The sequence below is a fragment of the Scylla paramamosain genome, chromosome 8 (genome assembly GCF_035594125.1).
Source record: "Scylla paramamosain isolate STU-SP2022 chromosome 8, ASM3559412v1, whole genome shotgun sequence".
Taxonomy (NCBI): Eukaryota; Metazoa; Arthropoda; class Malacostraca; order Decapoda; family Portunidae; genus Scylla; species Scylla paramamosain.
Genome location: NC_087158.1, coordinates 23,027,077 through 23,042,140, shown reverse-complemented (window position 1 = coordinate 23,042,140; position 15,064 = coordinate 23,027,077). Strand labels below are relative to the sequence as shown.

Sequence of the window (15,064 nt, the reverse complement as noted above, 5' to 3'; positions counted from 1 at the left end):
TTCCACTCGAACATAAAAAAAGTACAATCCTACCTATCTCATCCAACCTGGCCCCCTCGCGGCGTAGAGTGAAAGTACCGGTGTGAGGCTGCGAGGCTGCGGCGTAAGGGTGAAAGTCCTCATATAAAGGCCGTGCGAAGCTTAGCAGCGGTAGTGTGTCTCCTGGTGGCGGCGATGATGGCTTCGGCAGCATTCCTATTCACGGTTAGTTACTCTAGGGGCTTGTCCTGGTACTTATGGGCTTCCTTCCTTACTTAGGACAGTACAGTTTCCTTTCGCCATTTCCCAGTGAAAGTTGCGTCTTGTCCAAACCCTCGGTCTGTTAACAAGGTATGTATAATTATGTTAATGACGGTGACTGGGGGGAGAAAGACACATTGGCAGGGGCTTGACTTGCATAGGACAACCAAGCAGTATCCAACATTCACGTGAAGTCAACCTCATTTTCTCATTTCCATAATGAACTGTTTAATCTTGCTCAAACCCTTGAGCCACTTTCAAGATAATCTCTCATCTTCAACCTGGAACTGCAGTAGTGTTGGTGGAAAATTGGACTGTTCCCAAAAGTGCTAATCATTAGTACATGTTCATGGTGTTCGAGGTAGGAAAAACGGATTACAGGGACGTCTCGAATCAGTGAGTCGCTTCGCGGGATTCATATTTATTCGGGACGTCAGTATCAACACTAGTAGAGAAAGGAAGGCAGGGATAGTCGTGACTGAACCAGTACGGAACAACGGATGAATGCTCACATGCACGTGTAGCCAGTGGTGTGTGTGTGTGTGTGTGTGTGTGTGTGTTCACTGTGCTCGCTCATCTGTCTCGCTTGCTGGTGTGCAGATGAAACTCACTAAACCGTGCGGCTGTGAATGAAACATATGATAGAACCCAAATAAAGGTGCTTTTTCTCACGTTGTAAGGGTTCAGTGGTGTTTTATGAACCACTGTTTGCTTACGTAACTTTGCAAAATATTAAGCAGAAGAATTAATAGTAAAATATATGGTTGAGACATTACTTTTCATATTATTACTATACGGCAGTGGACTTCGTTTGAACTGACCGTAAAATATATATATATATATATATATATATATATATATATATATATATATATATATATATATATATATATATATATATATATATATATATATATATATATATATATATATATATATATGTATGTATGTATTATATATTAAATATATATATATATATATATATATATATATATATATATATATATATATATATATATATATATATATATATATATATATATATATATATATATATATATATATATATATATATATATATATATATACAACAATTGATTGGCATGATTTTTGCTTTTAAGAATTTTACCGAGAGCGTAGGGTTGCTTCTGAACGAGGTATGGAGGAAAAATTATTTGTAGAAAGTTCACACCATTAATTTTATCAAGCAGCATGTTATGTATTAACCATGAAACCTAAAGAAATGTACAGTTTGAAGTGTGTGTGTGTGTGTGTGTGTGTGTGTGTGTGTGTGTGTGTGTGTGTGTGTGTGCGCGAGATGGAGGAGGAGGAAGAGGAAGAGGAGGGGGAGGAGAAGGAAGACAGCCGCCAGCCACTCGGTCAGATGTTCTCCCTCCTTCCCGGTGACGCAACCCTCGCCTCGCCTCCTGCTGCTGCGAATGTTTTCTCGCTGCGAAAACGACGCCGTAGTACTAGCAGAAATTCTCCCACGTCAATTATATATGAGAATAAAAATAAATAGAAGACAAAGAAAAGTTGACATGGGAGTTAAGGAGCAAGTAACAAGTGAGTTAGTAACTGTTTGAAGAAGTAAATATATAAGACAAAAGGAGTAAAAGAGTGAATTAGCAAACGTATAGCATGTAAACTAGTTAACATATAAATGAAAATGAAATTAAGGATATAATTGAAGCAGGACTGAAAGTAACCCTATAAGTAAACAAATAAAGAAAGAAATAAACAAGTAAATATACCAATAAGCAACAGGTTGTAGTATAGAATGTTGATCATCTAGGCCTCACGTCTTCTTTCTGATACTAAATGAGGATGAAACGTAATACTCCATTCTAGTATAGGCGTTAAGTCGTTAAAGGAGTGTGAACGAAAGTGATGCTCTATACAGATCCGATAGACGTAAAGGTATCAAGAGAACGTCGACGGTAAAGTGCGGTCATCATGTTCGTAATGGTTACTGTGCGTATGTATTGGTGAGTTTGTCATGTCCAGCGCTAAGTGACCGAGAGGTACAGGTACATAACGTTATAAAAAGGAGAGAAAGGAAAGGAAGGAAGAAAGAAAAAAGTGAAAACATTTCTTATCGGCTCCACCACTGTAGTGCTGACCGAATGTCTTTGTTTTCTTTTCCTTACATGGTAGAGGTGTACTTTTATAATTTTATTTTCCTTACATGGTAGATGTATACTTTTATAATTACTCTTTTTTCCGCTATTTGTGCAATGGCAATGTTATATAAAATAAACATAGTACATTATGGAAGTAATTGACAAATTAAGGATATACATTAATATGGCAGTGTTGATCAGTTTGAGAGCTGTTACAAGGCTATTAGCAAGACTAAAAATGCCAATAGGTGACGTCTCTTGGCTCCTGGAAAGTGGGCCTGGTGACCCCAAGGGCGTGTGTACACAGTGGCTAGTCAACGGTTACGCCTCATGACCAGCGGCTGCACTTTCACTAAACCCTCCCTACCCCGCCCTCTCTCACTTAAACTACGTATGATCTTTAGTTCCTTCCTTTCCCCTCGTATCCCTCCATCCCCTTACCCCTACTATCTCTGTTTCACCAGGGCGGCCCAGCTGGGTCGTGAGGCCTCATCCAGTCCAGGTAGTACACGGGTCCTGCATTAAGGAAGTGGGATGGCGTGCCACACGAACCAGCTCAATATGGAGTACTTGGCTATTACGTGTAGTTGGGAAGTTGAGGGACATGAAGGTGCTCAGAGCTGTGGCTATTATCTTTTGATATTTGTCGGGACTACAGGAAACAAGTGGCAGCCTCCTGTACGGGTTTCTTTCCTATCCGGGTAAAAAGAGAAGGCAGGCCCTCCGCCACGTGCCTCTAAAGCATGTAAAGGGTCTTGTCATATTATTTGTTACGTTACTCGTCGTCTTTCTGGAGCACGCCAAAACAGACAAAAAATGGTACTGCGAAATCTGAAATTTGTGGTGTTGTGAAACACTGACAAAGAAATTAAGCATGTTTTCTGAATTATTTGTTACGAGGAAAGCGAAGTTTTCTATGGAGGCTGTTTCATTTTGAGAGGCCTGGCTCCTGAACTAAACGGCCGATCGTAACGGAATTTGCACCATATGATAATACAACTCTATCAATTTTATATGATATAGCTTTCATCTTTTCTATTGGGTGAGATCAATGGGTAACTTGTAAAAAATAGAAAGGTGTCGAAAATGGAATTTTATAAACCGAACGTCAGTTTTCTGCTCTTTTCACCAACTTCTATTTTTCTCAGCAAAAGCGGACACATACCACTGAACGTAAAATGAAATTTCCTATACAACGGTCTATAGCACAATCATTCGGATCAAACAAAGTTTTTAGCCAGAGTGATCTGAATATTAGCCAAGTGCGAGATGTGCGGGGTGCTTCCACTATTTCATTACTGACAGCTTCGCTCGTCAATCACCTTTCAGGCGTTTTACTGGTTTATTTAATGACGCTTGCAAAAGAAGGGGGAGAGCACAGATGTAAGCATATGGCTGAAGTTTCAGCTCTGTCATGGCGGAGAAACTAATAACAAAGAAAAGCGTAACATATATATGTAATAATATATAAAACACATAATAATGACGTTCATCTAGAATATTATCATTGACGTGTGCGCCAGATGTTTCCCTCGCTTATGAAACATTAGAACAGTTTACTTTCTCCGCCGTGAGTTCAAGTATCCCTTCCAGCTGCAGAACACAGCTCGTCACCTGAGTGGCTGCGAGAAGCAATAAATCACCGAACTCTGCTTCACTAAACACATGCCGAGCAAACATGCAAGGGGCGGTTTTCTCTGTTGTGGCATTAGGGTGGACGGAATGTATTATGGTCGTGTTTGTGGAACATTATTCTTGTGGGCTGTCTTGTATGTTTTCTTGTAATCAACATTTCATCGCATCATCTCTTCGTTCTCGCACTTTCCTGCCTTATCATCGTCATCCTGCCCATATTTCTCCTGCCCATCTTCTCCACCTTCACCTTCACAAGCAAGGTCTGTTTTGCAGTGCATCCTTAATGAATAAAATGAAAATCAGCTCCAAAACGGGTTTCGCGTGGCACTCCTTTCACCTAAGAATTCACTTGCTCTTTCACTATACGCAGGTCTACTTTTGTCGCAGTAAATACGTTTTCACTTTTCTTTAACGTCCCAATCTTTTTTCATGACTCTTGTTTCCTTTCTCCTCACCACGTGTCCAGAGATCACAACAGATCAGGTTAAACAAGTTTTATCGTGCTTATTTTGTTATGATATCAAAGATGAGTTTTTATTTTGACAAATGAACTTACAATTTGATTTGAAAGTGAAATTATTTGATACGACTCGCCGCCATCTTTCACTTCAAAAGCGCAATATCCCAGCTGTACCCTCACCTACTCCTCTCACCACCTAACCATCCGTGGAAAGAGAAAGTGGTTCTTCCTCAGGGCCCAGCGAGACCGGATTTGCATGCATGTGGGCAAAGGTGTGGTGAGTGGAGGGAGTGTTGAAAAGTAGTTGAATGTTAATGTGATTATTGTTGTTGTTGTTGTTGTTGTTGTTGTTGTTGCTTCTGCTGCTGCTGCTGCTGCTGCTGCTATTACTATTACCACTGCTGTTACTACTACTACTACTACTACTACTACTACTACTACAACTACTATGACTACTACTACTGCTGCTGCTGCTACTGCTAGTTACGATAATATTCTTCCTGTTCTACAAAAAAAAATGCACTTCATCTTTAATGCAGAGAATTCACGTAAATAATATAGCACAGTGTGGTCAGCAGCATTCTTGCATGGATATTTGCTGAGTGACAGGTTGGTTTCTTTTGTCGCTATTATTGTGAAGCAGCATCATGGAGTATCTTAAAATCCTTATATTCACCCAACTAGCTATTTGTCGTCATCTGGGTGTATGAGAGAGAGAGAGAGAGAGAGAGAGAGAGAGAGAGAGAGAGAGAGAGAGAGAGAGAGAGAGAGAGAGAGAGAGAGAGAGAGAGGCGCCGAACTCTTCAAACACTCTCTCTAGCCATTCTTTTATGAGGTATTTTGTTTATGTGTATGTTGATATCCGATGAAGCGTCATCTTTTCTATTACATATCTAACTCTACATTATGATTAAAGTATGTAAGATAGTCAATAAATAGAAAAGAAACTTCCTCAAGCGCCGAACTCTCCAAACGCCTCCAGCCAATCCCCTATCAGCTGTTCGTGTTCATATTTATGCTCACAATCTGTGTAACATCATTATATATATATATATATATATATATATATATATATATATATATATATATATATATATATATATATATATATATATATATATATATATATATATATATATATATGTATATATCATGTCTATTTAACTCTACCCTACCACCAGCCATACAAAAGAGTAAAAGATAGAATATAACTTTCCTCTCAGCGCCGAATTCACAAAATCTACACGCTCATCTCTTGTTTTCTTTCAATTTTTGTTTGTTTACGTGGTGTTATGGCGAATAAAGACGTATTTTCCTCCTTCTTAGTCACTCTCCCGCGCCTAACAGGCTTGACAGATTAATAAAAAAGTAAATGATAGACTATCTCCTCTCTGCGCCGAATTCGCAAATTCTAAACGTTCTTCACGTGTCTCTCATCTGCTTGAGCTTACATAATGATATGGCGGGTGAACGCGTGCCTTCCTCCTTAGCCTGTCTCCAGTGTCTCATAGGCTTGACAGATAAATAAAAGAGTAAATACTAGAGTATAATTTCTCTCAGCGCCGAGTTCGCAGACTCTAAACGCTCTTCACGTGTCTCTCAGCTGTTTGAGTTTACGTAGTCATATGGGAGGTGAACGTGTGCCTTCCTCCTCTTCCTCAGCTTGTCTCCCCATGTCCCACAGGCGTGCCAGGTGACTAAACCACACTCAGCTGTTTAGGGAGGCATCGTAGCATGACGAGGCGGGAGTAATCGCAAGGAGTTGACTTTGAAAATGGATTATAATCGACGAAAGTGAGGTGATGTGGTAATGGTGATGGTGAATGTGTGTTGGTGTTCTGGCGTGTGATGCTGTGTTGGTTGTGTGTATGTGACGTCCAGGGGTGTGTGGTGTTCCCCTCCCTAGTCTGTGGTGTCTATAAGAACAAGCTGATTGCAGTTCCACGTGACTTCACAGGTGGCTGATGGGACGAATCTTGCCTTCTGTGTGTTTGTCTTATTTACCTCTATGTGGCCAGAGTTGACAAATTGCTGTGATATGATTTTTTTTTTCCTTGTTTGTTTACTCATATGCTCATTTTTTATCGTGTGATTTTCCTGTTACAATATCATATGGTTATTTATGAGTTTGTGTGTTATAGTGTGAGTGGTTTGTTTAGTTTCACGTGACAGAATTGACGAATTGCAGTAATATTATCACTTTACTTTTATTGTTTCTTTGGTTCTTCTTACTGTGTGGTTCTCTTAAATTATGTGGTGCAAGTCACTCTATGGGCACTTCTGGACAATGTGATCTTGCTAATACAAGCTTGATTTGAATAAATAGTTATTATATGTATAGCCTATACGGGAAAACCTTTGCTTGAGAGAGAGAGAGAGAGAGAGAGAGAGAGAGAGAGAGAGAGAGAGAGAGAGAGAGAGAGAGAGAGAGAGAGAGAGAGAGAGAATAAAGGAAATATCCATATGCTAGACATCCATGGCACTGTATCTGTTTGAACTAGATTATTACCACTTGGTTTAGTTCTTTCGGTACTATTTTCGTTTTTAACATAGTCACGCCAGCCAGTCAGCCAGCCAGCCTGCAGCACTTTCTAGTCATGACCACTCCTCATAATTTTCTCCTCCGTACATAATAATTTCCTGCGCGTTTTCATAACATTTATTTTGTGCCATTTTAAGTAATGTTAGTAAAAGGGAGGTCTTTAAACTTTCCCTTTCAACGTAGCTGACCAACAGATGGCAGCAGCGGCGCCGCCCCGACAAAGTACCTACTGCATAATATTTCCAACATGTCACTCAGATGCGTGTGGTGGATTATGGCTGTTGTGTTGTGATTATAGCCATTCACCACACCAAGAAAGTAAGAAAGATACAAGCTGAGAGAGAGAGAGAGAGAGAGAGAGAGAGAGAGAGAGAGAGAGAGAGAGAGAGAGAGAGAGAGAGAGAGAGAGAGAGAGAGAGAATTTTATTTGTTACCATTAAGATTTATACATAACACACAGGAAGCTTAGAATAGTGTGATGTTGCTAGTGTTTAAAAATTCTTTACAGATGTTGGTATCGCCTTTCTTTGTGCTGAAACTGGCTTTGGAGATGCTGGAAATGTGCTTTAAACAAGAACACTGCAGTATGTTTGGACAATTACTCTATATCTCAGACAGTGCTTTCTCTAGTTATTTTCTGCAGTGTACAGTTAATATATTGCAGTTCCTTTCGTGTGACTGTGGTTTTCTTTATAAATGACATATTTGATGATTTGAGGACTGAATAAAACAAATCATCAGGCAAATAAAACTGTTGAAGAATTAAAATGTGGGAAATAACTTGAAAATAGTTTACTTTCTTTTACTTTAATATAAAGCATGATGACAATGTGTTTTATTTCTTCGTGTGTTTACAAATGTATAGTTATTTTATTACGCCTGTGTGGAATTTCATGTTGGTCAGTGATGCGGGACGCTGAGCAGTATTTAGCATTGACCTGGAAATGTTTGTGGTCAGGATGTGGTCAGTTGTTGAGTACTGTGACCTTGTTTTGTTTTATTACCAACAATTATGTGTTTTCACGTTGAGGAAACAACTCTCATCATTTGACATTGACCAGCTGACACACACTGTCTTATATATATATATATATATATATATATATATATATATATATATATATATATATATATATATATATATATATATATATATATGTTTTTCGTCCGTCTATACGTATAATGTCTCGATGATATTAGGGTGCAGGTGTTGTGCGTAGTGGTCAGGTGATTGCTCTGGGACGTGTACAAGGGAAAACACTAGGAAGAGCACTCACAACAACAACAATAACTACTACTACTACTACTACTACTACTACTACTACTACTACTACTACTACTACTACTACTACTACTACTACTACTACTACTACTACACACACACACACACACACACACACACACACACACACACACACACACACACACACACACACACACACACACACACACACACACACACACACACACACATACACACACACATTGTCATTTTATCACTAATGGTGCGTATGTTTGTGCTGTTTCCAGATGGCGGTGGTAGTGGTGGTGACGGCAGCGGCGCCACAACCGGATACGCCTCTGCCTCCCGTCGTCCCTTTCAAGTCCCTCCCAAAAGACCTCATCACGCAGGACCCCTACGCCCACCTCCACACCTTCTCTGAGGACCACCACGATGTCCTACACAACAACATCCCGCACTCCTTCGGTTCACGCATTAAGGACGCCTTCCCCTCGAAGTTCCCGTCCATCAGGTTTCCCAGCGCCTCGCACTCCGTGACTCCACACCGCCACGCGTCATCCTCCTTAAGGAAATCAAGGTGGGTTCTCAGTTTCTGTTCCTCTTTGTATCTGAACTAACATTCTTGTATCTCTACCTCGTCTATATCCTCATTGTCTGTCTTATATGCTGCTGTGTTTTGAGTGGTGTAACATGAAAGGGTTGTAGTGCATCTTGTAGTTGGTTAATGTTTTTTGTTCCTCATGGCTGGGGTCGTAACATGCCTAGATCTTGTTACTGTTGATGGTGAGTTCTACAGAGTGGGGGTGTAACTCAGAGGTAGAGTGCTCGCTTCGCATGTGAGAAGTCCCGGGTTCAATCCCCGGCACCTCCATGGCATGAGTTGTTTTTTTATAGCAATGAATTGTGTAAAGATGGGAAGAAGTGCCCATGATCCACCGTTTGCCCCTTCAGTCTCTCTCTCTCTCTCTTTCTCTGACATCACCGGAGTTAACGTAGGGTTGTATAGGGATGTCGAGCTCCTTTGTTTCTATATATTTCCTTGCTGTTTGGAAGATTACACCAGTGTGTTGTGTCTTTTGGAGACGCTGTACTGCATGTGATGGGGGAGTGAAGACAATAGCCGAGTCGCGTCCAGTGTCCCGAGGCTGTAGCATCACTAGAGACTTGGGATCGTGTGGCGGTGTGGCAGTCTCATCTGGAAGCTGCCTGGGGGGGATGCAGAAGATTGAACATGCAGAGAGAGAATGCAAGGGCATGAGCCATTTCCTTGAGGGAATTATAACGAGGGGTCACATATAGACAGATGACGTGTGGAGGGTGCTGAGTAGTGGCAGCCTCAGGATAAACCCCTTGGACTTCACTCAATCATCTTCAATACTCGTGGCCGGGCTTGACACATGAGATGGCCGTGGGCTGATGGCGTGATTAGTGGCTTATTATACCCATAGTCGTCACCTGTCATGGGATATCACCTGTTGTTGAAGTGGCGCGATCCTCGTGTCATCTGCGGGGCTCTCAGGGACCATAACCACTGCCTGTAGTACTCGTGGTATTCACGGTACAGTGATGTAGAGATATAGCGGATTAAGACTGACTTTTTTTTCAGTTATTGAACCGCAATACATTATTATTTTTTTTCTCATGACGGTTGTCTAATAATCTACCGCCTTGCTGTATATATTTGCTGCTTCTGCTTATTATTATTATTATTATTATTATTATTATTATTATTATTATTATTATTATTATTATTATTATTATTATCATCATCATCATCATCATCATCATCATCATCATCATCATCATCATCATCATCATCATCATCATCATCATCATCATCATCATCATAATTACTGTTGATTCAAGTTTTTTGCTACCGTGCAGTATTGGAGTGACACCGCTTGGCCCCTCAGTGACAGCAGCCCCGCATAAGCCTGCCGCGTCCCTCCACAGTGTCGGTGCCGTAGACAAGGTGGGCGCCGCTGCACACGTGGAGCACATCACTCCCAAGCATTTCCCCAGCCTTGGCTATGACCTCGACTCGTACTTCACTGGTTTCCCCATTTTCGGATTCTTTGACTTCAATCCAGACAGGGCCGGTTTGACCACCAGAACCCACCTGCCGCCCTTCCCGCTCTTCCCGGAGGACATACCTCTCAAGAGCAACAAGGTCTCCGTCCACGCCCCCCATCACATCCCACACCACGCCCCGCACCACCCCGCCAAGGCTGTGGTATCGCAGCAAATCCACCACAAGAGTCTTTCAGATCCCAAGCATTTCCGCACCAGAGTGCCAAGACGGGCGGTGTTTTTCCCTGGTCCTCCCTCCATGCCCTCCTACCCCAAGCCCCGCATCTCCGTAATCTCCTTCTAGTGGTCTTCTGCGTGGCCTCTTTAGGTGCTGGCCTTAATGTTCAATCATCGTAGCAGGTTTCTGTCTCCGTTTAAGGTTGCTTCTCATGTACCTTCCGTAATAAACGTGTCCCCATCAGGGTTGACGTGAATGGCCGACGCTGCGTCCCTGTCAAGCTCTCATAACCTCACTCCTGTGCTGGGTTGTGATGGGTGCTGACTGAGTGGCGCTACATGTATATTGGTGCTTGTCGGCGGTCCTCCCCTGAGACGTCTAGTCAAAAGTGTGCACCACCCAGCTTGTTGTTACGGTGCGGGAAGATGCCTGGTGTCTCCCGCGAGTCTGGTGTGGTGTGCGGACAAACCTTCTGTTTTGTTAAAGGCGAGATACTCCTTCCTCGCCTCTTTGCTTGTTTTGCGTTTCTCTCCGTCGTGAGCAGCGCTGGATCGCCATAATATAGCAAGTTTTGTAGCAAAATGTGTTTGTGTGTCCATTTAGTGTACATGTTATTGAACTGTAAGCCAAGTAAAACACCAATAGGCAGTGATTCATGTTTACTAGTGAGTACTGCAGAGAGAGAGAGAGAGAGAGAGAGAGAGAGAGAGAGAGAGAGAGAGAGAGAGAGAGAGAGCTCATTGTGATGGGCACGGGCATACTGATATGGAATGCAAAACGCCAGGCAGACCAAGACCACCCCTTGAGGCAAACAGGGGTGTGGGGAGGGGAAGGGCTGCATCGGGGGGGATAACGCGTCGAGGGGGAAACAGATGAGCTGCCTCCTGCAGAAGGCCTCACTGTTCTTTAAAACAAAGAACGCTGACATACACCTGGTAGGGAGCCCTCCTTCATTTAGTGCAAGGTCTGATTTGATTACTAATTTTGAATTGGTTCATGTGTCACTTGTGTGCCTGGACTGTCAATTTGAGTACACCTAGCTCTGTAGGTGATGGTTACAACGCCCATCACACCACCTAACTCGGCAGCCCTCCCTACGTAACACACACACACACACACACACATACACACACACAAAACATCCACCATCCTACCATCCCGTCGTGCGTTCATACATACAAACACATACAAACAGTTCCGTGCCCGAGGTTCAGGAGTGCCTCGCGGGTTCCTCTACTACAGCTTCTATGCAACCAAGTCTATAACTACACACAGGCGATGGTCAGGGCGGCGAGTCCGTCACCTCGCGCAGTACCGTCATGAGCCACCTGCCTATGACGGTGGAGGCGGCGTCTGGGGGCCTCGCTGAGCATGTCCGCTTAGTCCCCCAGCACGCCCTGAACCCTGCAGCGATTGGGGCTGGCGTCGGGAAGCAGCGCCACGCCTCAACTGCCTCTTCTGACGGCAGCTCGAAGCACACTGCAGCCTCCTCCTCCAGTCCTGTAGGTAACACACAGGTGGAATAGTTCAAGGTACTCTAAGGTTAAATTTCATTGAGTTGTGAATTGAACAGTAAAGTGCATTATGTATTGTGATGATAAACTGTTGATACGTAGTTACTAGCAGCTATTTACACAGGAGAATAAATGAAATATGTTGCGTGTAAAAAAAAAAATTCAGTGGGCCTTTTTTATAAATTTTATTGCCCTTGGACGGCACCCCTTACATGAAAAAAAAAAAAAAAAAAAGAGGGAAGACGTACGGGACAACAGTGCAAGATAAGGTGCCACTGCCTCTCAGCATCACTCACCTCTGCCGCACGTTACCGAGCACGGGGACACCTGCACCCGCCAGCGGTACTCCACGCTCGAGGCTCCAGGCTTGTAGGGCTGCAGGGTGTGAGAAGTGACTTTCCTGTTCCTGTTGAAGGTGCGTCCCCCGGCTTCCTCCTCCCCTCCCGTGGTAGGCGCGTCTGGTGGTATTTGGTTGACGAAGAGCGGGTTCTTGAGGTCGATAGAGGAAGGTGATTCGCCGGTTTGTACTGCCCTCTCGCGCGATGTTACTGAAGGGGTGGAAGAAGGGGAATGACTAACTGACTGAAAGAGCAGGACAACATAAGAGGGGGAAACAAATAATAGCTTGAAAGGAGATAAATTCAGGTTATAAAACGAGAAAGGAACTGAATGACTTACAAAGAGAAAAGGGTAAGTGAGAAATATCTCCTTGGTAATACAGCATTAATAAAAGAAAGAACACTCAGGCTCAAAGAAACATAAACCATAAATTAATTGAGTCATAGCGGCGCAAAGGCAAAATGAATAAGTAAACAGGTAAATAAATTAAAAAAACAACTCGAATGCCATCCGAAAAACAAAAATAAGAGAAAAAACAAGAGAGAAGCCAATTTGTTTTCTAGGGCGTCCTGATACTCTGTGCTTGAAAGGAAACACGGAACAAGAAGTGAATGAAAACAGTGTCAGGCACCGAACTGATATATAGTAGAAAGGAGCTGTAGATGAAGTAGGTAAGATAATAAATGTCTCAAGTCGTGTAAAGTACAGTTTGATATGGGGCTCGATAAGGTAATGCAATGACTTTCAGAGGAGATTATAAAAGTGAGATAGTAGAAGAGGGTCACATCAGATAGGGTCCTGTTGTGCAGTAATAAGTGGGGTATTTCGTCACCTGCCAACATGGTTTTGTTATTTTATTTTTTATTTTTTTATTTTTTTTTGTGTGACTCTGTAGATAGGCTTCCTGGCTTATCTCATTAATCAGTTTGAGCTATTGTGTATTTCACTCTAGTGTAATAATAAGTCGAGGATAATAATGATAAAAATGTGTTTGTATGAGAGAGAGAGAGAGAGAGAGAGAGAGAGAGAGAGAGAGAGAGAGAGAGAGACTCACTTGTTTGATTGACCTGGTCGACGAGGCTCAGCAGCTGGCGATCACTGAGGGTGCTGGCGATGGCGTGGGAGGAGGAAGTCACGTCGCGTCGCGCCCGCCGCCAGGGGGAGGCGTAGGGCTCCCGTCGCTGTAGCTCCAGGGGAAAGGCGCGCTCGATGGGCTCCAGGTCCAGGGCGCGGCCCTTCTCGTACTCTGTGTAGATGGTGTTCCGGAGGGGCGTGCCCTCATCCGAGAAATCCTGCGAGTGAGGAAGGGAAGTACTTCGATTGATTGATTAACTGATATTAATTCTAATAACTGAAACTGAATCTCTCTCTCTCTCCCTCCCGTCACACAAGTCGCTGGACACTCACCAGGCACCGCCCGTTGAGGCAGTAGGAGCTCCGCGCCCCATGCTGCTCCCGGGAACACTCGGTGCCGAAGGGGAACCAGCCGTCCCGCCCCTTGACGCGATAGAAGCGGTAGTCGAGCTCGGCGTCCTGGCAGGCCACCGTGCACGACCGATCGGGGTCATCTGCAGGTCAAGGTTTATCAAGAAATAGAGGCAGAGAACGGGATACGAGAATAACAAGCACAGTTCATCACTTCGGCAACCACTTTCGTGATATCGTTTGGGGATTTGTGTTTACGTTAACTCGAATACAAATACACATTAGCACTAATAGCACTAATCTCTTTTGAGGAGGAGGGATGCGTCACTTGTATTTGCGCCTTACCTTGCGTGCTGGCCAGCTGCATGCCCACCCCGGAAAGTTTGCTGACACTGGCCTTGAAGCGGCGGCACACATCGCTCGCGTACTCAAAGGGCGTCTGCATCCTGTCACAGTCGTGCTGCAGGAATTGAGGAGGGTGTTATGGTGGCAGGAGCGGATGGAAAAGTCGCAACAGGTAAATAAGCAAGTGGGAGCGAGGGGAGGGTGCAGAGGGCGGGTAGACAATCAGGAAGTTAAGAGGACAGGCACGGATGGCGGAGAAAAAAAATCGTTTGTAAGAAGTCTAGTATACCAGGTAATCTACACAGTTCCAGTTTATATTCGTACATTATAGGTGATATTAGAATATTATCAGTGATACGAAAATCTTGGACGAGCTGATATGGTGCAGATCTAGATGTTGCCATGGTAATGATGCAATGAGTTATACAAAAGTTAAGACAGAAACAAATTAACATAAACGGTTATACGAAGAATTGTTTGAGAACTTTATACAAAATTAATCTAGTTACAATAAAAAAATAATTACTAGAATAAAAGATAGAAAGGAATAAGTATCGATTAAAATAAATATTAAACTTTTAGAAAACAATATTGACAACACAGAGATCCATCCAAGAAAAGCAAGAAAAGAACAGACAAACAAGGAATAATGGAGCGTGACTCGCCTGTCTGCCGGGGGAGCACACCTGGATGTTTCTATTGACGCCGTAGCAGCCTCGGCCCAGACACTTGCGACTCACCAACTGGATGCCCATGGCCGGCGTGAGGCAGCTAGTGGGGGGAGGGGAGGACAACGGCTTTATGTATGTGTTACAGGAGGAGGAGGACAGAGAAGAGAAGAATGACAGGGTGTTTTATATGTGCGACAAGAGGACGAAAAAATAAATAAGTAAATAAAATAAATAAATAAATAAACAAATAAAAGAACACCTCTTGATCCTTATCGTTTG

General features: G+C 43.0%; 2 protein-coding genes and 1 non-coding gene across 5 annotated transcripts in view; 2 read left to right on the top strand and 1 right to left on the bottom strand.

Moving 5' to 3' along the window:
* Window positions 1-43: 43 nt before the first annotated feature.
* Window positions 44-11,073, top strand: LOC135103008 (uncharacterized). Of its 3 annotated transcripts, none has more exons than XM_064008847.1 (3): window positions 44-204; window positions 8,531-8,820; window positions 10,128-11,073. In XM_064008847.1, exons 1-3 carry the CDS (start codon window positions 175-177, stop codon window positions 10,615-10,617), a joined length of 810 nt encoding a protein of 269 aa, XP_063864917.1. In that variant the 5' UTR covers window positions 44-174; the 3' UTR covers window positions 10,618-11,073. The 3 variants fall into 3 exon arrangements, with proteins under 3 accessions (XP_063864917.1, XP_063864918.1, XP_063864919.1); XM_064008848.1 differs by lacking the exon at window positions 44-204 and adding an exon at window positions 6,007-6,151; XM_064008849.1 differs by lacking the exon at window positions 44-204 and adding an exon at window positions 6,119-6,257.
* Trnaa-cgc (transfer RNA alanine (anticodon CGC)) lies at window positions 9,043-9,114 on the top strand. The gene has a single exon. It is a non-coding gene; the product is annotated as a tRNA-Ala (tRNA).
* A 62-nt stretch (window positions 11,074-11,135) lies between the features above and the next one.
* Window positions 11,136-15,064, bottom strand: part of LOC135103002 (A disintegrin and metalloproteinase with thrombospondin motifs adt-1-like) — a 40,732-nt gene continuing 36,803 nt past the window's right edge. The window contains exons 18-23 of the mRNA XM_064008815.1: window positions 14,780-14,885; window positions 14,115-14,229; window positions 13,752-13,912; window positions 13,399-13,636; window positions 12,302-12,553; window positions 11,136-11,991 (exon numbers count right to left, since the gene is read on the bottom strand). Of these exons, the coding sequence (XP_063864885.1) occupies window positions 11,774-11,991; window positions 12,302-12,553; window positions 13,399-13,636; window positions 13,752-13,912; window positions 14,115-14,229; window positions 14,780-14,885 (1,090 nt within the window). The 3' untranslated portion in view covers window positions 11,136-11,773. The remainder of the gene's footprint in view (window positions 11,992-12,301; window positions 12,554-13,398; window positions 13,637-13,751; window positions 13,913-14,114; window positions 14,230-14,779; window positions 14,886-15,064) is intronic.